General features: G+C 39.3%; 1 protein-coding gene across 1 annotated transcript in view; it reads left to right on the top strand.

Annotated features, from left to right (window-relative positions):
- Positions 1-22,214, top strand: part of ARHGEF4 (Rho guanine nucleotide exchange factor 4) — a 226,773-nt gene that overhangs the window by 76,048 nt on the left and 128,511 nt on the right. The window contains exons 3-5 of the mRNA XM_089509561.1: positions 7,430-11,719; positions 13,943-14,263; positions 15,011-15,140. Coding sequence (XP_089365687.1) covers positions 7,430-11,719; positions 13,943-14,263; positions 15,011-15,140 — 4,741 coding nt within the window. The remainder of the gene's footprint in view (positions 1-7,429; positions 11,720-13,942; positions 14,264-15,010; positions 15,141-22,214) is intronic.

Genomic DNA, 22,214 nt, shown 5'->3' with positions numbered 1-22,214 from the left:
TATTAAAATCTCTTCACTGGCTGCCCATTAGCTTCCGGGCTCAATACAAAGTGTCGGTTATTACCTATAAAGCCCTACATGGCTTGGGCCCGTGCTACTTGAAGGAGCGCCTCCTCCCACACAATCCGCCCCGCACTCTCAGAACATCAGGAAAACATCTATTAGATTGTCCAAGAGTGAAATTGTCAATAACTCACAAGAGATCATATACATCGACAGCACCGACTCTCTGGAACAATCTTCCTGACAAAATTCGAGTCTGCCCTACTTTGGATGCCTTCAAGAAGGCTCTGAAGACATATTTATTTCGATTAGCATATCCGTCTGACTCTCTGTAGTCACTATTTTTGATAGAATTGCATTTTATTGACTGATAGATTTTTGACTGTGTTTTTATGTATTTTAATATTTGAAGATTATATATATATATATATATATATATATATATATTTAAACTGAATGTAATTATATTCTTGATGTACACCGCTTTGATCATTGGAAAAGCGGTATATAAATAAAGTTTTATTATTATTATTATTATTATTATTATTATTATTACCAACACAAGGCCTCTACATGTGAAATTCTGCACTTCTTTATGAGGTCTCTGCTTCTGCCCTGTACTTCTCCTAGGCAGGGTCAATTCTGTCCTGCCTCTTCTGCAGGATCCCTCAACTCTAAAGTGAGTGGATCGTAAGCTGTTTCCTTTAAAGGTCCTGATTCCTCTGAGGCTCTGGGGCCCATTCATATCACACAATTATAGTGCTATTATTCCATTTTAACTGTCATGGTTCCATCCTATGGAATCCTGGGATTTCTAGTTTGGTAAGGCACTGGAGTGCTCTGGCTGAGAATTCTGAAGGCCCTTTCCTAAAATGCCAATCCCATGATTCCAGAGGACAGAGTCATGACAGTTAAAGTGGAATAACAGTGTTATAATTCTATAGTGTGCATGGGCCTCTGATTTCTGGTGAATCCTGAGGGGCTCTGCTTTCTGAAGGCTCTGGATTCTCATATGATGAGGACTCCTCTAGCAGGAACATGGCAGTGTAGTCTCATTATTCTACTTTCCCATAGTTATTCCAGTCAAATAATAGCTAGATGAACTGAAAGAAAGAAATTGGTATCATGAGCTTTCCTAGACTTAAGTCTACTTCCTCAGATGCATTTGGACAGCTGAAGAAGTAGACTTTAGCCTACGAAAGGTCATGCTGCCAACCTCTTTCTTTCAATCAGTCTCAAACGTCCTACAAGATCTCTCTGCATACTGACTCTACAGTTGTATCTTTGAATAGCTAGATTGTTGATTGTAAAGTTCATTATAATTTCTTGCCATGCAAGGTGATTCAGAAGTCTGGCATTTGTGGATATAGTGTAACTAAGCCACATACACCTACTTCTAGTTTTCATTAAGAGAGTCAGATTGCAAGCATAGCCTCTTCAAATATTTTGTACTACACATTCAATTAGCTTCAGCCAGCAGGGGTCTATATTCAAGGGTAAGTCTAAAACATTTGGAGAGGCCCAGGGTTTGTCTAATAGCTTGGGAAGAATATTGTTAAATTACTTGAAGCATTCAGAAGTTTTGCTGAGCATGGGTGTGACAAGATGTTTGACATCTTTATAGGAGCATATTGGTCAGAGAGCAGAGGGCATTAATTTCATGGGCTCTTTCCATTTCTGTATGGCATTTGCCTGTGCTTGAGGATTGTGCAGCCTGACACATGCACACATCCTGGAGTTATTCTTCAATAGCAACTCAAGACTTTGGAGAAGATGGAGGGGGAAATCATGACAGATGCATAGCAGTTGTCTCGTGTCTTCTTTAATCAGGCTACCTTAAGCTATTTTGCTGCCTGAAGCAAAGATGAGGCAGTTCAGTTCCAGACGTTGACTGGACTGGCAGTTGAATCATACTTCACCAGAGCTAATTATGCACCTTCCTACACAATATCCGAGGGCAATATGCTAGCACATGGTCACAGCACAGGCTGCATGGCACATACAATTCTGTCCTCCAGTGCTTTGCAACTGCATGGTGCCCACCCCATCCCAGTATCTTCTACCTGTTGTCACCTAATGGTAGGTCCAGTTGTGTTTTTAATCACTTCTGAGTTACGGAACAAGTTGTTTCTCATTTAAGCAAATCTTCAGGGTGGTGACACTGGCAAAACTTGTCTGAGAAGTGTTGCTTCCTGGTTCTGATAAGGAGGGTATAATAGAGCAAGACTGCTGGTGGTTCCAGAACTATGGATAGTTCAAACACAATCGAGCAATTTGTTTCAATAAAGGATGGACATCACACTATTATAAAATCCCCCAAAACAAATCTTTGGTGTGGCATGGGGGAAATCACTAGTTGTACAGAAACCCATTTAAACAAGCATTAGCAATTACTATATGGAATGGACAAAAGTGGGCTGGTTTGCACCTTCTGTATGGGCCAAAAAGATCTGGAGGATAGAATATAAAGTGGCAAAAGCTCATCATTCTGAAGGAAATTAATGCATGCTAGATCTATATTCCACTGGGAGAGGATCTGTGAGGAAGGAAGGAATAGTCAGTTGTACTATTGATAGCTGCTGAAAGCTTAATAGTTATAGAGAGCTATTCTGAAATATAGCACAGGGATGGGCACCATTCAGAGGGGTAGGGGGGCTGCATTGGAACCCCCCTAGAAACTAAAAAAAGGGGGGGGATGTAGAGTGTGTACTCTTACACACAGAGGGTCTCTAAACTGAGAAACTAAAAAAATACTAACTAGGCCGCCACTTCTGCCACCAACATTCCCAAGCACTTGCCTTAACTTTCTATAGTGCAGGAGCGTGCAAGAGTGCCTTCTTGCACCATTGAGTCATGTTGGTGTTGAGGCAGAACATCTTCTTCCAAAGTATCTCCAAAATATCAATTTAGTTTCACAGTGTTTTCTGTGGCATATCTGGGGCAGGACAGTTGTGTGGTGTTAGCAAGTGTCCTCAGAAGTTACAAAAATTACCAGGTGACTGTGGATTGTTTTAATTATTTTAATTGCTTTTGGCAGCAAGGTACAGCTTTGCACATCCTTTAATCTGCATTTTCTTTTAATTTTTTTTTAAAGCCACCTTTAGTCCCAATTTGGGGAGACGGTGGGATGACATCATCATCATTGTCAAGTAATAATAATAGCAATAATAATAACAATAATAATGGGTTTTGTAACAGTGAACAGAGACTAAATTATCAATGGGGAATTTAATTATCTCAAGGTCACAAGAGGAGGCCTGTTACCACACCTCAGATGGGATCGCCCCTTCGATCTGTATACCAGGAACTAGAAATCCAGAAATGAGGCAGAAGCTCTAAGTACAATCAATGTCTCTTTTATTGGAAACAAGGATTCAAACTTACAGGCACATACGCTCATACATTCATACAAGACTCAGGAAATAACATCGTAAATGTGGGATAGATATTAGGCTTTCTAATGGAAATACTCACCTAACGTAGAAGTTCTATCTTGGTGTGTCCAAATTGTGTGTGGGTTTGCAGGTCTGGTTTAGCAGACAAGTCAGAGAGAGAGACTGACTTTAAACTGACATAGCTGTTGGCTGCCAGCAGCAGAGAGAGGCTAGCAGCAGTGAGTGGCTACCAGCAGTGAATGGCTGGCTGCCCCTCCCCAAATCTGGGAGACCCTTTAAGGGTTTAACTGGATCTCCAGACAAAGGGTAATCAAAGGAGACTGTTTGATGTGTATTTCACATCTTCCCCCAAATGTTTCATTTCCCCAAGTTTCCGACAGAGCAGAGACCCAAATGGCTATGCAAATGTCATTCTTTTGATTCACCTGGCTCCCCCTCAATCACAAAGAGAGATACTTCCTTGAGACACATGATAGCATCTTTCCTGAGAGCACTTAGCAGCTCCTTGCATGATCTCATCCATTTCCAGAGCTGGGAAAGGAAATTTGTTTCCATATCAAAACCCATGGCTTCCCTTGTTTCAGTGGGAACCTGTTCTTTTCAGATCACATGCTAGGGCCATATAGCTGCTCAGGTCAAGATGCACTTTTGATATCAAGATGCAGGCCAGAAATTATAATTTAGATATATTAAAAAGGTGTAGATCAATGCCTATCAGTTTAAAAAAAAATGGCTATATGTTGGCTATCCCAGTATTGCGTATTAAAGCACTACATAAGATTGGCCAATTGAAACCTGGAGAGAGCTCCTGTACCTTTAATGGTTGTATAGAAGAGGGAATTTCAGCAGGTATTAATGATGGGATCCTGGTATATCACAGCCCCAAATTTTCTTGTGTCTTTGATTTCCTTCAGCACAACCATTTTGAATGCTTTTAGTCATCCTGAATTCCCTTTCTGTCCTACCAGCTCACACTTCACAAATGACAAAAATTTGTAGTGAGTGACTAACTTCTTTATTGGAATTTCATCCTGTGTGAAGAAGCTTAGGCATAGTTTTGTGGAAAAAATGCATTTGCACTATGAAGTAGTTTGTGCATATAGCATTAAAGAGAGTTTTAAAAAAAAATTCCAATGTGTTTTCTAATGAGGAAGCTAATAAATTGACTTATCCTTCTTAATATTCTGTTCAGTAAAAATAACCAAAACTAGACATTTGAAGTAAATATTCTCCTTTTAAATTCTACATTGCGGCAGCACTGCCATCCAGACCCATATTCTAAATGTTAACAAGTTAATGCTTTTGTGTTCAGAGTAATAAATACTCCCATCATTCTAATACTACCAAGGCGACACATCCATAAAATATTGAAGAGGTAGTGTTTTTATCTGAAAAGAAATGCTTCTTAGTATTTCTTGTATATTGTAATTTTAATGAACATGTCAGTAAAACTTAACCACTCCGAATGCCACACAGAACTAGTGTGCAAATTAAGCTTTATGCAAGGAGCTATTACACATTAGAAATATATTTCTTATATTACATGTGAAATCATCCTATTTCAAAAGTTTAAAGTAACTTACACTGTGAATAAAAATGTATTTTAACATTTTTTGCAATGTCAAAAGAGATACTAAAGTAATGTAAAAGAAGTTTCATCCTCATTCACAAGTTTAAAATATATGCACATAAAAATGTATTCTTAAAATCCTTTAGAATATTAAAAGAGACGTTACTTCTCTTTATGTATAATTTGTAGTAAAAGAATGTGAAAGAATTTTAAATTCAGCCAATAGAGGGTGCCATTAAGTTCTTGTCTACATTTTTGGAAAAGGAACTGCTAAGCAACTTGAACAGGTGATATTCCTTTACAAAAACAGGATATTATAATACTAACAAACCAGTGTTATCCTGCGTTAAATGTTGAAACAATCTCAACAGGGAATAGCTTTGAGAGGCAGGAGTGGCATTTCCTCACCAAGCATCAGAAAATGCCATATTTGAACAGAAAATAAATAAATAAATAAATAAATAAATAAATAAATTTTACATTTTATTTATGAGAGCAGGAAACTTGCTTTAATATAAGGATAGGCAAAGTGTGGCACTGTCACACAGCTGTTTTTGCAATACTAAGACCCTCCAGATGTATTGGACACCACTCTTTTTTTGGCAAGAGAGAGAGAAAAAGAGAATTATCTTCCTTGGAAGGAGTGGCAATGCAACTTTTAAATAGGTTACAGTCCTTCTTGCACTGTTTTGATTATTTTTGGTTTTGCTTTAGCCACTTTCATTCCCAATTTTGGGAGAAAGGCAGGGTATAAATAAAGGTTAACAACACCAATACCAGCTACTATCACTACAGTAAGATTCAGTGCTTCTAGAAAATGAAAACAGCTGTCGTTCTAGTGATGATGAATGCTCTGGGAGAAATTTCAAATGGACTGACAAAAATCTGAACGAAATTGCAAAAGGTAGGCTCACAATACCACAATTACGAAAAGCAATACTGCTTGGAAGGTGCTACATTAACTGACAATACCTCACTGATTTCTAGTTTCTGGAATAGAATGATGGCCTAATATTCTAGTGAATAACCCCTGGTGAGCAGTGAAACTGATGGTGGTGGTGATGATGAAGATAGTAGAAAACAACTGTGGTTCCAGTAGTGATACTGGGAGCAATTGGACTAACTAAACATCTGAATGACTTTGCCATAGATAGGATCATAGCATCACAGTTACAAAAAGTGATGTTGCTTGAGAATTGCCACACTATCCAATGATACCTCACCGATTCCTAGATTCTTCACTAGGATCCAAATAATTGCTGGTCCAAAAGTGCAGCCAGTAACACCTGCTAGCCTTTGAAATTGATATAATTTTCTCTTTCTGGCATTTTCGGTGTGGCTCCTGGAGGTTCCAGAATAGAAAACTAGCCCCTGGACATACCTTAGTTACCCACCCCTGCTTTAATGAATGCTTTTTCCAGGTTTTAGGAGAAGTAATGGTGTAGTGGTCTGAGCTATGACCCTGGAGAGCATGGATCAAATCCCTACTCAGCCATGAAAATCAACTGGATGCTTTTGGGCAAATTACACTATCCCAGCTTCAGAGGATGGCAATGGCAAACCTCCTCTGGGGAAACATGCCAAGAAAACCCTGTGATAGGTTAGCCTTAGGGTCACCGTAAGTTGGAAATGACTTGAAGGCACACAACAAAAACAAAAGCTATGATGCGTGATGCAGACTACTGTAGGAACTGAGAGAGTGTAATATTGGAGACTACTAGGAAGCAAGAACCAATGGGCTCCAGAGGGTTCCCCAAAATGTGTGTGAAAGATTGCAGTGTTGTTGGGTGTAGGGCTGTCTTGAGTCAATATGCAAAGCATTGCATTGTTAAACCTATTAGTCATTTGTATCTGTTCTTTTGTAAATATAAGACACGAGATGTTGTAAAGAAAAAGGATGTATCTTATACATCAGCTATAAGAATCATGTGGCTTTCCAGAGATTGTTAGATCACAACTCTCAGTAGCGTTAGATAACACAGGAAATGGTAAGAGATGATGGGAGTTGCAGTATGACAGCATCTGAAGGATTTCATGATTGCCACCCTTTGAATCTCATAGTATCTTAATACTAACCAAAGTCTGCCAGTCACTAGTTCTAAAGCTAACACTTTCCTTAGAGCCTTATTGCTTGAGAAAAGAAAGCCAAAATGGAATGGTAGTTTCTTTCTCCATCCCCCTCTGCATGCCATGGTAGCACTGCTGCTCTCTTCCCAAGGGAAACAGTTGTAAAAGTGTGTCTTTTGTCACAATGGAAAAATCTGTTAAACAGAAGACATGCTTTTATGACGGTCTTTCTTGGGAATGGGGAATGGAAGTGCTACGACAGCACATGGCAAGGCACAGAGAAAACTGTTACTCTGCTTCAGCTTTCCTTTCTCTTGTGATAAGGCTCTTAGAGTCTAAATAGTATCTTTTTCTCATGCCGACTTTAATGAATTTTTCCTCTCTTTCTTTGCAGGCTCCTGAGCCAGTAGAAAATTGTACAAGTGAAGGAGAGCTTGATGAAGATCAGAATTCTTCTGTCCCAAGTACATTGGAGCTGGAGGTACGTGGATCAGGCCAGGAAACAGATGAAGACTATTTTGAGACCCAATCACATCAGAGTGAATCACTGTCTGACATCAAAACAGAGCCTTATGAAAGTGCATCAGACTCTGAATCCATTGCCAGTGATGTAACTAGAGAAACCAACCTGAGTTCATATTGCCTTTCTTCAGAAATAGAAGACCCATGGCATAAGTATTCTGAAACAAAAGCAGAAATAGCTCACTCGAAGTCTGAGTGTGAAAGACAGCTGGGATGTATAAAGAAGGAAGCAGCAGATCTGCCATCAGTTTTACATGTAGGAGTAAGCAAAACTGAACTGGAGATCCTAGCAACAGAATCAAAAGCAGAAGAAATCAATGGAAAAGAGAATGTGTTACCCAACAGTATTACCTGTCTCACATCTAAAACTCATAAGGAGGACTCTGTGTTATTGAGCATGGAGGCAAATTTAGTGGTGAGTGGCGCACATTACTGTGTTGGCTCAAAAAATCTTGCTAACGGTGCTATTAGCAAATGCAATCTAAGGACAGATACAAAAACATGTGCTAATCTCAGAGCAAACTCTGAAAGCTGTCTGAATTTCTTTGAACCTCGGCATTTTTCTGCCCACTCAGAAGCTGCTTCACGATACAGTTTGCCTAACATTCACTTAGAAACAAACAGAACATGGAAAAGAAACTGTGAAGCATCCAAAGTAAAGTATAAGCAGGACTGCATACCTAGTACAAAGTGCAATAGGATGAACATTACTGATAGTCAAATACCTGCTGATGGCCAGTTGTGTGGCAAAAAGCTCAAGGCCACAGGTTTGCCATCTTTAACATCTACATTTCAGCTGCCACCTGTAAGGCCAGGGATCTTAGAAATGAAGCCATGGCACAGCTCACCTGAAAACATAATTACCCAAGCAGCCAGAGAAAACAATGACTGTATTTGTCTGGCAGATAAATTAAGTTGGTCATGCTCCAGAATACCCCTAGAAGTGTCAGGATTTGGGCATATAAGGGAAAACTTTAAAAGGTCTGATGACAGCCGAAAGGGTTCTTTAAATATGGAAAAAGATATAGATTTTGAAAGATTACTTTTTAATACACACACTGTCTTAAATCAGAGCCAGTTGACACAGGCAGCCAGCTCCCAATGGCCTGCCAATGAGAATTTGCACAACAAATCCAAGATCTATGGCCTTATAACAAAAAGAACAGATACATCAGAATGTGATTCTTTGGCACTATCCCAGCTGCCCTATCACATAGTGGATAATTTCAAACAGGGGAATTCTTCAACTCTGGAATGTGCCCCCAAAAATATAAATGCCAAAATAGTATTAAAAAATCAGGCTACATCAGAGACTGAGACAGAAATGAAAGGGTTCTGTCAGAAATGTAGTTCTGAATCTAACACCCATGATGCTGAAGAATATTTCATGGCAGATAAAGGTGATGCTGGTAGTATTCATGCTTCTATATTTAGTACAGAGGTGAACATGGAGAGACAATATCTTGAAACTCAAAACAGTGAGGCCTTTCTAGGGAGAACTGGGGTGAGAAGCAAGTCTGGAGTTGATTTACATTGTGGGGTGATGGATAGGATTCTTTTATCAAGTGGAAAAGACTTCACAGAAGAACAAAATGAAGTTGTTCTTCAAAAGAGGAGCAGGACTTCCAGTGCCTTAAAATGTTCTTCTAATCAGGAAAGAACAAATGTGCAACTCATGAATATGGAAAGGAAGGACTGTTGTTGTAGTTGTGGCAGTGAAGGTGTCTCTGAACTAGCAGTGAAGCCAGAGTACATTTGCCAGGGGAAAAAACCAGAGAAGCTTCCAGAGTTAAAGACTGTATTGATGCCTGATTTTGGCCAAAAAGGATTAGAACTGAGGGAGCTGGAAGGTGAGAAATCCCTGGGTGAATCTGCTACTGAAATACTGGAATATGAGAAGTCAGTCTTTCATTTCAGCACCACAGCAGATGCCACAGAATCACAGGAAAATATCAATGCACAGTCCAGTAGTGGAAAAGACAGTTTGCCTATACAGGTTATTTCAGGCAGCAATAGTGATTTCCCTGTTAGATGGGTCACCCAAGAAGATGCAAAAAATGCACACGAGGAAGCAGAAGCAACTTTTCTGGATTTATCTTCAGTACCAGACCCTTCAGTGTCAGACCCTACAGGAGCTGGTGCGGTGAATGGTTCTCCTAGAACAAATTTAAGTTTGGAAAGTCCTACACAAACCTGGAAAGAATCACGTGCCACAAATGCAGAGGCATTACATAGAAACCCCTGCAAAATGAAAGCTAATTCTGTCCCAAAGACTGTGCAAGAAGCAAACCTGCTGTTGAAAACCTCAAGTTGTATAGTGGTGGATGAACCTTTGCAAGCAAATCTAGAGCAGAACATTTGTGTAAGTCTGTCAAGAGTACAGGAAGTGAACAGCATTCATAACCTGTGTGAGGATGACACTATTGCATCTAAGACCTTAGGGAATAATGATTCTAACAAGCAAATACTTGGGGAAGATAACACCAAACATTGTGATACAGTACAAGAGAAAATAGACCTTTCCCCAAGCACAGAACTAAACAGGGGCTTCTCTACAGAAGATCCAAAGTGCTTCATCACAACAGGTGGGCTGAATTCAAACCCAGATATATGTGAAAATTCGGTGAAAGCTAACAACCAAGACATTAGCAGTGCAGGCCTGGATACTATCAGCACTGGGAGCACAAACAGTGAGGAGATGGATGAGAACCTTTGTAATTTCCTGAGTAATAATAACAGTTTCTATAAGGCATTGCAAAAGAACAACAAGGTTGGGGCCATAGAGAGGTCTGCTAAGCATTCAAAATTTTTAGCCTTTTCAAAAATGGCATCTTTTAGGAAAACGAGGCTTGCAAATGCTGAAAATCAGGACAGCATCAAGACCAAGACAGGAACACTAGATGAAGATAAAGAGGAAGAGATGGAAGATGGTATGAAACCCATCAGTTCACCCAACTCTCCTTTCCAAAGCAGAGAACATTGCCTTGCAGAGTATTCAGATGATGATGACTTATTTTATGAGAGACCTGCTGGACTCTTCAACAGGATTAGCCTGAGAAAAGCTTCAGGCTCTGGACGCATACTTATGGAAGGTGTAGGAACAAATACTTCTCCTGTGCTGCCCAGAACAAAATACACAGAAGGAAAAGTTTTAGGGTCTGTGGAGAATAATGAGAATGATGCTTCAGAGTATTCTGAGCTCAGGAAATCGTCATCTGAAAATGACTTTAAAAGAAACAAAAGCACAGAGGGTAAAAAATTCAGGAGTCGGTTAGCCTTGGCTCACAGGTCCTTTTCAAGTTTCTTTGAATCTAAATCGCTGGAGAAGGAAAATGCTGAACATAGTCCAAAGGTTTCAATGAAAAATGAAAAGGAAAAAGCCAAGTTGCACCAAACATCCTGGAAAGCATTTTTGAAAAGCAAGGAGGCAGATGGTCTGAAACGGTCTGCATTAACTAGTTCTCTTCCAACACAGCAGAGTCCTTGTTCAAATAGGAACCATGGCAGCCTTGTGAGAAGAACATCCAAGGAAAAACAGGGATTTCACAATGGGCAAGTATCTATGAGATCAAGTGTGGCTAATGGCTCATCTACAGAAATTGCATATTTGGATTCCTCTGGAACTGGTGACTTTCCATCAACCAACACAAGGAGGAGGAGGAGAGAGCCATGTCATGATCTGACTATACAGTGTCCACATAGCTCAGACTGTAATGGGAAAGAAGCAGCAATAGGCAATGATGGGGACAGTTCCTTGGAAGAATTCTGGTTGAAATCTCCAATTAGCCCAGTTGATCTGCAGTCTTCATTTTCTCATTTCACTCCCTCTTGCCCTCAGTTGTCTATGTATGAACGTAAAGATATGCCATCTAGGCCCATGAGTCCCAAACCACAAAGTCCTCGAACCAGTTCTCAACGCAGAGGTTTCCATTACCCTGGGAGATTAAGTTCCACATCAATGATATCTCTTGGAAATATCTCCATGACTGATGGTAGTTTGGAAGCACCTGAGAGGCCAAAAACACTAAAGCCCAGATCTAGCTTCTTGCAATCTGTTCACTCCCTAGATAATGACTACCTGAAAGAAGACAGTGGGATAAGCAGCCAGTCACAGATCAGCTTAAACATGATTTCTTCAGTGAGTGATATCATCAGAGATGAGGTAAGTTGCTTTGAAGAAGGGTTCACGTGAGTACTGGATGTAGTATCTTTTTAGTTAATATTTTTCCTTCCATTCACTCTCCTCTTCCAAAAGGAAGCCCTTTTTAATATAAAGCTGGCTCTTCTTGTATGCAGATTCTTTATCCATGGATTCCACCATCCACAACTTGAAAATATCCTGACCCCCAAGAAACCCCCCAAAAGCAAACCTTGATTTTACCATTTTTATAAGGGACACCATTTTGCGATGTCATTGTATATAATGGGACTTGGGCATCCAAAGATATTGGTATCAATGAGGGGTTCTGGAACCAAACTCCAGTGGATACCAAGGGCCCCACTGTATTGAAGAGATTGAATGGAATTCTGGACCAGTTCAGTTGTCATGTTGTGTTTTCAAAATCATGAGCAAAATCCAGTATTGGTCCTTCCACTGAAAGGAATGGGATGTCCCATTCACAGTTAATTTAGTTCAATTGATTTCAGTGGGTCTACCTTAGGTAGCAGTAATAACAGACAGAATATTTTAAAGTAATCCTACGAGTGCATATGCAAGATCAAACATATCAGAAGCAAGATTTTTAAAAAATCTGTGCAATTTCTGTAATGATACTAAGGAGCAGGAAGAAACAGGAATTTAGGGCCCTACTATAGTTTTGAGACTGCAGTTCTGGGATTGTTTTAAAGTAGGACCTCCAAATCATAATGTCAAAAGAAACCTCTGTTTGTAAATAATTGGCCAAATTTAGTTTTAAAAATCTTATCTGATTTGAAATGATGGTGACTGTCAGCACTATTACCTTTCAATGATCAATGAATATTTTCTTGCTTGGTAATAATAATAATAATAATAATAATAATAATAATAATAATAATAATAATAATAATATAGGATTTATTTATATGCCGCCCAATCACTGGGAGTCCGGGCGGCTTACAACAGAGGGAATAATAGACGGTTCCCTGCCCTCAGGCTTACAATCTAAAAAGACACAACACAAAAGGAGAAGGGAATGGTGGCAGTGGTGGATCAGGTCCAGCATTCTTCTCTCCCTCTGAGGCCTGGACCAAGGCAGATGGACTGGAGGGAGGGTTCTTTTTCTTAATCGAGGCCGAGCCCGATGGTGTTGGGCCTCTCCTTTCACTCCTTCCCAGGCCAGAAGATGACAGTTGGAAGGAGGGATCAAACTGTGCATATCTGGCTCAAATCACATCAGCAAAGGCTGTCTGGGGTTTCAGACAAAGAATTGTAATGTTCACCTGCTATCTGTACTTATCTTTATTTAAAACAACAACAGTAGATGGAACCTGGGCTGTTTTGCATGCAATGCTCTAGCACTGGATGAAGGTCCTTTCCTCAAGATTCATGTCATTTTTTATATTCAGTAGGCCTCAGCGACTCTGTCAGTGCTTGTACTACATTACTGGGACAGTGGCAGATTTATTATGTTAACTGTAGTCCCACAGTTCATAAAATAAAGTAGTATACAAACAGAAGTCATGGGCCAAAACTGCAAAACCAAAACAAAACTAGAACAGGTCTATTGACATGCTCAGAATTGTCAAGAGTAGTCGTTCCTAAACTCAGGTTTCAAATATTGTTGCAATACAATTCCCAGAAGTCCTAACCATTAGCCATGCTCACTGGGGCTTCTGGGATTTGGACTGGGGCAGACATCAGCTGGGGCAGACATCTGGGAACCATTGGTCTACTCTAGAGGACTCTTTAGCTATTATGTATTCTTAGGGCCAGTTCTAAGTCAGTAGGCTTACATAGTGGCTTTAAGCTGCCATTTTAAATTTTCAGCAATTCTGTGGAGTGAGGCTATGTGAGGGGCACTGAGGAAAATGTAACTGGGGTCTTGCACAACTGGCCTTCTGGCATGGATCAGGCATTGGCTGGCCCTGCCAGGATGCTGGCCCCTAGCAGCTGCTTAGGGATGCTGAAATAAGATCTATATATTCTTTCCTCACTATGTGATACAGGTCAAGCTTATACAGGGTGCTACACAACTGAATTTTCATTTAGATGACAGCTTCCAGACTGGAAATCTCTGGGAACTAGTAGGGGCTCCAATGGGACATGTTTGTAACATACAGATAATGTTGCTTTGAAGAAGTGTAAATGGGTATGACATTCCAGAATCAGCATCATTGCTTTGATTCCCAGCACACTCAACAAGCCAACCAATGTTTTTGTTCTTACCTGTTGCTTACAAAATAGGAGACTACCCAACCCAGCCAGATTTCACCAGAAAAGAGGCCCGGTGAAAAACATGGTCTCCATTGCAAAAAGAGGTCTACTCAGTTGCCACTATCTCCACACTCATTCTCAAATATAGAGAACAAAGCCTGGCTGCTTCCCTTTCATGTTCAGGAAGGGAAAGCAAAAGAGCATGCCCAGAGGAGGAGACACAGACCCCTATACAAGCGTTTCAGCTTTGATGATACATGGATGGAGAGGAATCGGAAAAGGAAACTTATGAAAGAGACACAGTCAGGCAGAGAGAACGAATTGAGTAACCTCCCAGAGGATCTGTTAAAAGTAAGAAACCAAAGATGCTATTTTGTCCTCTCTGGCTGCATCTCTCTACCATCATCTTCTCCCTTCAGGCTTTACCTTTAACCACTTCTGCTGTTTTCTAATACCTTGTGGCATATGGACTTTTCCACATTTTACTGAGTTACAACTCAGAACTGAAATAGTTTTTTTGTGGTGTTGTACTTGATGTACATAAGACACATAAGATAATGTTTTTGTTTCCTTTTATGCCACACAAACATACTGTGCACCTTCACAGTGCTAAGCAGTGCTCACTATCACATGGTAACAATGCCAGTAAATCCATTTAAATTCCAGGTTGCAACTCAATAGAATGTGGAAAAGTCAAAGAGTATTAATAAATACCTCTTCAAGATACTGTATTTCTCTGGGATTTCCACGAAGATTTAATACTAGATGCCCTCTTTCTTCTTTGAGATCCTTCATGTTAAGCCTTAATCAGTGCTTCTGATGCATATGAAATTCCTTGCATGTTTCATTAGTAACACTTACTGATCTCCTTTAAAACCTCACTTTGCTTTCTCTGTAATCAACTAGGGACCCATTCTTAACACCAGTCTAATCTTTTTTTAGTGGAAAACATTTTTTTTAAAGGGCAAAGGCTTTTTTTCAGGTCAAAGTTCAGAACTTAGAAATGCTACTTTTAGGACTATGAAAAATAACTTGTGGGCTCTGTCCAAACTACTTGCCTCCTTAATTCAGTATTAACAGTTTTCTTTCTTGGTATAGGTTAAAATGAGACCATCCAGTACTTCCTCTGTGCCCTTTGATGCCCTGCCTATCAAACTTCACCTCTATTCCCAGAGTACACCTACAGGATTAGACTGCGTGGGTTTGAAACGACGGATCTCCTTTCCTGGTATGAGCAATTACTCTTTAATTGTCATCTGATTTCTAGCTGTTACATTATACTTACACTGTATTTCACATCAATTTGAATGGTTTGGCTATCTCATTTTCACCCTCTGTTGGATATGCCTTTATGGATTGAGCTTTCATATGATAATTTCTTTGAATTGGTTATTACTATTGACAATTTACCCCTGTGGAAAATTATGATACAGGAAATGACTTCCTCGGTTGCTTCTATAGTGCAGATATATCATGAGATACCTCTGTGGAGATTTTATGTTGACATGATTAACCCTTGTCCCATCTTAGAGAAGTTATATGCATAATTTTAAAACACAAAATGAAAAAGTATGCTAAGTAATAGAAAGATTCCAAATCATTGAAAATTACTGGAAAATTACTGGGTTCTGGGATCTACTCTTTCCAGCTGTTTCATATTTACAATGACTGAGTGAAATATATATGAAAGAGAATGGACAGAGCTTGTCTCATTGCTCTGGTTGTTTCTCTTGGGTATGAATTCTTTCATGGGGTGTTTTGGGGGAAGGGAATCAATTTGCTACCTATCTGTTTATTTTAAAGAATATCTTCAATTTTAGGAATGTTGTTGGAATGAAAGTGGACTGTGCGATGGAGAAAAATTATGCATGGCACCATTTGGAATCTAGGAATTCTCCCATGGGCCATTTTGTGGTACATAATATTTGTTGCATACTGCTGTGGTCTCTCTAAGTTTGTTATTGTTATGCTCACTAAACTTTTCCAGATGTTGAACAATTCCAGGAGTTCAGGTTGAGTTTCCTTTGGAAGGCTATCATTGGAAGGCAGTCATTGGTGTTTTGTTATATTTGAGTTCCTTTACAAATGCTAATGTTCTAATACTCACTGATAACTAACATTAGCAAACTGTCTTTGCCAGTGAGGATGCTTAATAACAGAAGATTTAATCAAAAGGCAAGGAACTAATTTGCTAATTTCTCTAAGGAATTAAGGTGGATTTTATATGTGACTCTGAATGACATAAAATGCTTGAATATCTACTGAGAAATCAGAATCAGTACGTCAATGATAATTACTTTAATTACATTTTAATGTTAAAAATAACTTAGAGTGTTTTGGTTTTTCAAACAAAATTCAATGTAATTTTGATGGCATTTCTCAAGAAATAATATGGAGCATAATATTTTTGTTTGCTATATTGTTTTCTCATTCTTCCAATGTGTTATCCAAAATGCCAGGGCCCCAGGACAGCACCCACAATTAATACTCAATAGGGGAATTTTATTAGCTCAAATAAAATCAGCTATGTCGGCTTGGGCAATTCACAGCGAGAATTAAGCCTGTGTATATCAGTTCCAAGAAACAGAGTGCAAGTTCCAAAAAATAGTTTTCTTTATGAATCAAAGGCTATCACCATTCACACAAGGACACTCACTCACATACACATTCAGGAACTAATGAAATAAAAGGTGGTAACAGAGAGTGACTTAAGGGGTTGCAGAGGCCAATCCTGTACAGCTTCCAAATGCAGAGCTCCAGTCAGGGGATACTGGGAGGAGAAGTGGCTCAGCAAGCTGCCTAGGGATCGCGGCGTGGCTAGCAACACTGAGGAGTCAAGTGAGATATGGGCAGAGTGTTTATCTGATCTCAAGTGAGACCTAATTGTTGGTACCTAAGCAGCCATATTTATAACCTGTCCTGTAGCAGAATTCAGGATTAAGGAGTATCTTCTAAGAGAGATGAATGAGAAAGGAACTTGTGAATGGCTGGATAATCAGTGAAATGTCCTTGGACAAAGGAGTATCGCTCCCAGAGGGGCATTAACTTGGATTTCTGTTCACTTCTAAGCACAAGGTCTATCAACCACCATGACTCATATCAGTGATGGGATTATGCGAGCTCCAGTCTCATGCTGCACCTCATGGAGCTCCTTATATAGTATGGCTATTTTCCCACATTGCAGCACCCTTATGGCTACATGAGTTAAACATCCTTTTAATATCAGCTTGATATCAGAAAAGAGAGGAAATGAAGGAAAACTGGACCTTGGGTAACACATGACTTCTCCTATTGTTGCTGTTGGAGTTTTCACTCTGGCAGGCCACAAATCCAACAGACTGTGAAGTGCACAAGGGAAGAGGGGTGGAAAGAGCAGGAAGAGGGAGCTCATGGTGCACTGCCTTGTGGGAAGGAACTGCAGTGTGGAAAGAAGGTGTCTATGAAATGCAGAAGCATTCCTAAGGTGACGGTATAGGAAGATGGAAGAAAATAGACATCAGAAGTGGATAGTTACAAAACAGATGTTACCGAAAATATTAGACGAAGAGATGCCATTGAAAGAGGTAAGAGGATCATAAAATAGCATTCTGGGAGAAAGGAATGGAAGGTGGGGGATTCAAAGATGGCCTGAGGAAAAAATGACAGGTTCCACAACATCAAGGATCATTTTATAGCTAATATAAACTTATTTTCAACATTTTAGCAAGTGTATTTTTGACCAGAAGCAGTAATTGCAGATAAATATGGCCAGTTGGAAATTTTCAAAAAGGAATATATTTTCTGTAGAAAATACAACTGCTTTGTTATTCAATTACATTTTTTTTGTATTTTTATGTGTCCTTTTCAATCAAGAGGAATTTCTATGTAGCATTATTCAAAATGCACCCCATTTCAAGCACATGGGGATTATAAATAAAATAGATCTTGTTGAGAAATCATACATCCATGTCAATGTGTTCACCTATTTCAACACCAGGTGTTTTAAGTAGTTATGGGGATCATTGTGGACTATAATAATAAGTAGATTATAATTGTTTATGGTTTTTAGAAATTAATGGATTTATAGGGAGAAATTAACAGATTTATCTGTCTTCTTCCTGTTGTTGTCATTGTGATTGTTACTGCTGCTGTTATTCCAAACCTCAAGCAACCAACAGAGAGACCAGCACCATTTACTTTTGGGTTGAATAAAGGTATGAAACAGTGGGAGTGCCTACAGCCAGCCAGGGGAAAGACTACTGGTGAAGTGCAACTTTTGCTGCCATCTAATGTGTGCAACTATTTCTGCAGAGTTGAGCTTCTCAGACAATGTGGAGCACCATCTTAAGGTAAACCTTGTTGGGAGTGGTGGTTGTTTTTGGTTTTCCTATTTTTAAAAAAATTACATTCATTGATTTCAGTGTGAAGTGCCTTGCTTTCCAATTTTGTCTGAACATTTCTTTCTATTTGGTCTCTCAGAGAAGTTTTAGAAAATTATGAAGATAGTTGGAGTCAGAAGGGGACAGAGGAGAAGAGTGGAACAGCAGCAGAATGATATCTCCCTGCCCCAAGCAGCAGATAAACTGTTAATTTATCTGTTTCTCCAAAAAAGTAGTGCTGAAAAAATAATAGTTCTTGTTAGTTTCTCCTTCTAAAAATTATACCCACCAATCATGTATATAAAGTCTTTTTAATCATGTTGTTGATGGGATGACTGGCATCATTTACAAATAAAGGTTTTTATTTCCTGCAATAATTCCTGTGTGTACTTATTTCAAACCTCTTTGTCAGTGGGTGGGTGGGTGAGAAATGGGACTTCCCAAAATGTTCCTTCTTTTTCAATGTGAAACCAGGGATGTGGAATGGTGGAAAGAATGACATTACCAACGGGAGTTTTCAACTTTATTCCAGTATACTATTTAGCACAGAATTGTGATGTAAATTTAAATGAGAAGTTATAGTTAAGTGTAGTAAATGTCTCCTTTTTAACATAAACATACTTAAGTACTTTTAAAGCTTAAACAACATAATAATACTTTTTCACTAACTTTCTTATCTCTGCATCTATCATGCATAATGATGATATTTCTGAAGTGGTGTCTCAACCTTTGCTTCATTAGTGATGATCTGTCACTTTTTCACTCAAACGTTTTCTTCATTAAAAATCTGTTAGATCACATAGTTAATGAATGTGGTTGCTGAAGTAGCGTTAATTGTCTTCTGCCAACTCTCTAGCTCTCAACAAGCTTGGCTACAATTGTCTTGGTTTCTTATTACGTTTTAATTTGAATCAGAGCATGGAAAGTTATTTTTAAAAATATTTTATTTGAGTAACTCATTGCAATGCTTAAGGAATAATTTGTTTCTCTGCTTGTTATGTTACATGCAATTTTATTACTTTTTTTAAAAACCCTGTTAGTTTGGATGGTTAGGCATTTTGGAAAATTACACTCAAAATACCTCAAAAATCCCTAATCATGCTTAAAAAGAGTATTTGAAAAATAAGGGGGAAATGTTATTCATTGCACACAAACAACTTTTTCTGACTTATTACCATACTTTTGAAATACAACTTCCTTATGCTCTTGTTATAAAACAAACAAAAAACCCTTGTTAACAAGTATCTCTACTACTGGTACCTTGTTATATACAAACACTGATCTGAAGTTGGTTGAGGAGAAAGAATTGAAATAAAATAAAATTATATATAGATATTGGCCAATAGGTGGTGCCCAGGTTTTAGAAAACTTTAAGAAGGTTTCTCTGAAAAGCAAGCTTTAAAAATCCCCAAAAGGACTTGCACATATAGGATTTGGTCTTGCCTAGCTCTTTTGCATGATTTTCTGGTAATATATGTTGTTTCCTGGCTTATATTTCAACCTGTAATTTCAAGCCTTCTGTTTCACCACCAGCCACACACAAGATGAAACAAGACCTGTTGTGGGTTCTGGTTTTGGATGCCGTCTTGATCTAGATCCCTAGACCTGTCACTTTTCCACCTCAGAATGGATTTGTGTGCCATGCTATAGCATATGCTAGGTGTTATTGTTGCCCAACATATTCTAATGTGCCTGAAACTGCATTTCTTGGCAATCAGGTACAACACTACCACTTGGATCTTAGAGTAGCTTCAGACATACTCTAATAAAAACTGAATCTTTGAAGCTGTGAGGTGTATTTTGAAATCTCTAATAAATAAACCACAGCGAGGGCCATTGTGGAGTGGTTTGGGTGTGAGATTAGGACTCTTGAGACTAGGGTTCAAATCCTGGCTTGTCCATGTAAACCCACCAAATGACCTTAGGCAAGTCACACTCTCTCAGACTCAGAGGATGGCAATAGCAAACCCCTTCTGTAGAAATTTGCCGAGAAAATCCCATATGGACTTAGAATTGGCATAAGTCAGAAATGACCTGAAGGCACACAACAACAACAATTGAGTGCCATGATATTAGCTGGAACCACAGGGATTCTTCACAAGCTTAAGGACATTGGAAGACAGTATGACAGCTAAGCCCAAGAATAGGACACATTGTAAAACAAACTGCGTAAAACAACAGATTTCCCAGAGACATGTGCCTTATGTGTTATTTTTAAAAGAGGAAGGGAGAGAAGGAACTTGTGTTTACAGTGATAAACTTGAAAATGTTATTGGCACATGCAGTTTGTTAGTTTTCTTTCATATATGTGTCCTTCACTGCATGTCTAACCTTATCTCTATCCTTGCATTCTTGGCTAAGTCTCAGATGAAATATTATGTCTGGTGTGGGTAGATACATTTTCCTAAAGGACACAGACTTGGCAGGAAGAGAGTTCAGTGAAGAGCACCAAAGAAGTAGGTACTAGTTAATTCAGTGGGATTTGTTTTTGAGGAACTATGCACTGAATTGGGCGATAAATGATAGACCATATAGAAAAACTGGGGAGGCAAAGAAATTGATATAATATAATGGAAGTCTGGTTTATGGAAGGCAAAGCCATGGAAACAATTTGTATTTGGAGAGATCCCAGTGATGAGGAGGCCCAGGTACTAGACAAATAGGCTGAAATGTTGTATCAGGAGATGTACTTTTGGCACATAGTTACGTCTCCATAGCCACATCTCCTAATGTCTCCCACCAAACCCACCTTTTAGTCTTAAACCTCCAGCATAGGCATTTCTATATCATTGGCAAGCAGGAGGATTAGCAAAGTTGTGTCCAATTATTTTTCTGTAGGTGGATTTGCTGCAAGAGATATCTGCAGGAACCTTCTGTGGTTTTGGGTTTTTTTTTGGGGGGGGGGAGTCACTGCAGATGGCAATCCTTGCAAAATATTGCAAAATGAGTACAGTTGCACATATTTTCCATTCTATGTGTGACCATATTATTAATCTATTATATTTATCTCAACTGATGTATATAGAATCATAGAATCATAGAATCGTAGAGTTGGAAGAGACCACTAGGGCCATCCAGTCCAACCCCCTGCCATGCAGGAAATCCAAATCAAAGCATCCCTGACAGATGGCCATCCAGCCTCTGTTTAAAGACCTCCAAGGAAGGAGACTCTATCACCTTCCTAGGAAGTGCATTCCACTGTCGAACAGCCCTTACTGTCAGGAAGTTCCTCCTAATGTTGAGGTGGAATGTCTTTTCCTGTAGCTTGCATCCATTGTTCCGGGTCCTGTTCTCTGGAGCAGCAGAAAACAAGCTTGCTCCCTCCTCAATATGACATCCTTTCAAATATTTAAACAGGGCTATCATATCACCTCTTAACCTTCTTTTCTCCAGGCTAAACATCCCCAGCTCCCTAAGTCGTTCCTCATAGGGCATGGTTTCCAGACCCTTCACCATTTTTGTCGCCCTCCTTTGGACACGCTCCAGTTCCTCAATGTCCTTTCTGAATTGTGGCGCCCAGAACTGGACACAATATTCTAGGTGGGGCCTGACCAAAGCAGAATACAGTGGCACTATTACTTCTCTTGATCTAGACACTATACTTCTATTGATGCAGCCTAAAATAGCATTGGCCTTTTTAGCTGCCGCATCACACTGTTCACTCATGTTCAACTTGTGGTCTACTTGGACTCCTAGATCCCTTTCACACGTAGTTTCATTCAGCCAGGTGTCACCCATCCTATATCTGTGCATTTTATTTTTCCACCCTAAGTGCAGTACCTTACATTTCATATCTTGTTCTGCCCAATAATATGCTAAACAGCTAGCAACATATTGCATCCACCATGCCATTACTCACTAAAAGAGCACCAAAACCAGCAGGTGAAATTGAAAGGAATAAAAACATTACACAGAGTTAGAGATGAAAAATATAATACATTCAT

The sequence above is a fragment of the Sceloporus occidentalis genome, unplaced genomic scaffold (genome assembly GCF_023333645.1).
Source record: "Sceloporus occidentalis isolate IW3139 unplaced genomic scaffold, rSceOcc1.0.p SCAF_2, whole genome shotgun sequence".
NCBI lineage: Eukaryota > Metazoa > Chordata > Lepidosauria > Squamata > Phrynosomatidae > Sceloporus > Sceloporus occidentalis.
Note: the sequence above shows the minus strand (reverse complement) of the source record. Positions and strands in the feature narration are given on the sequence as shown.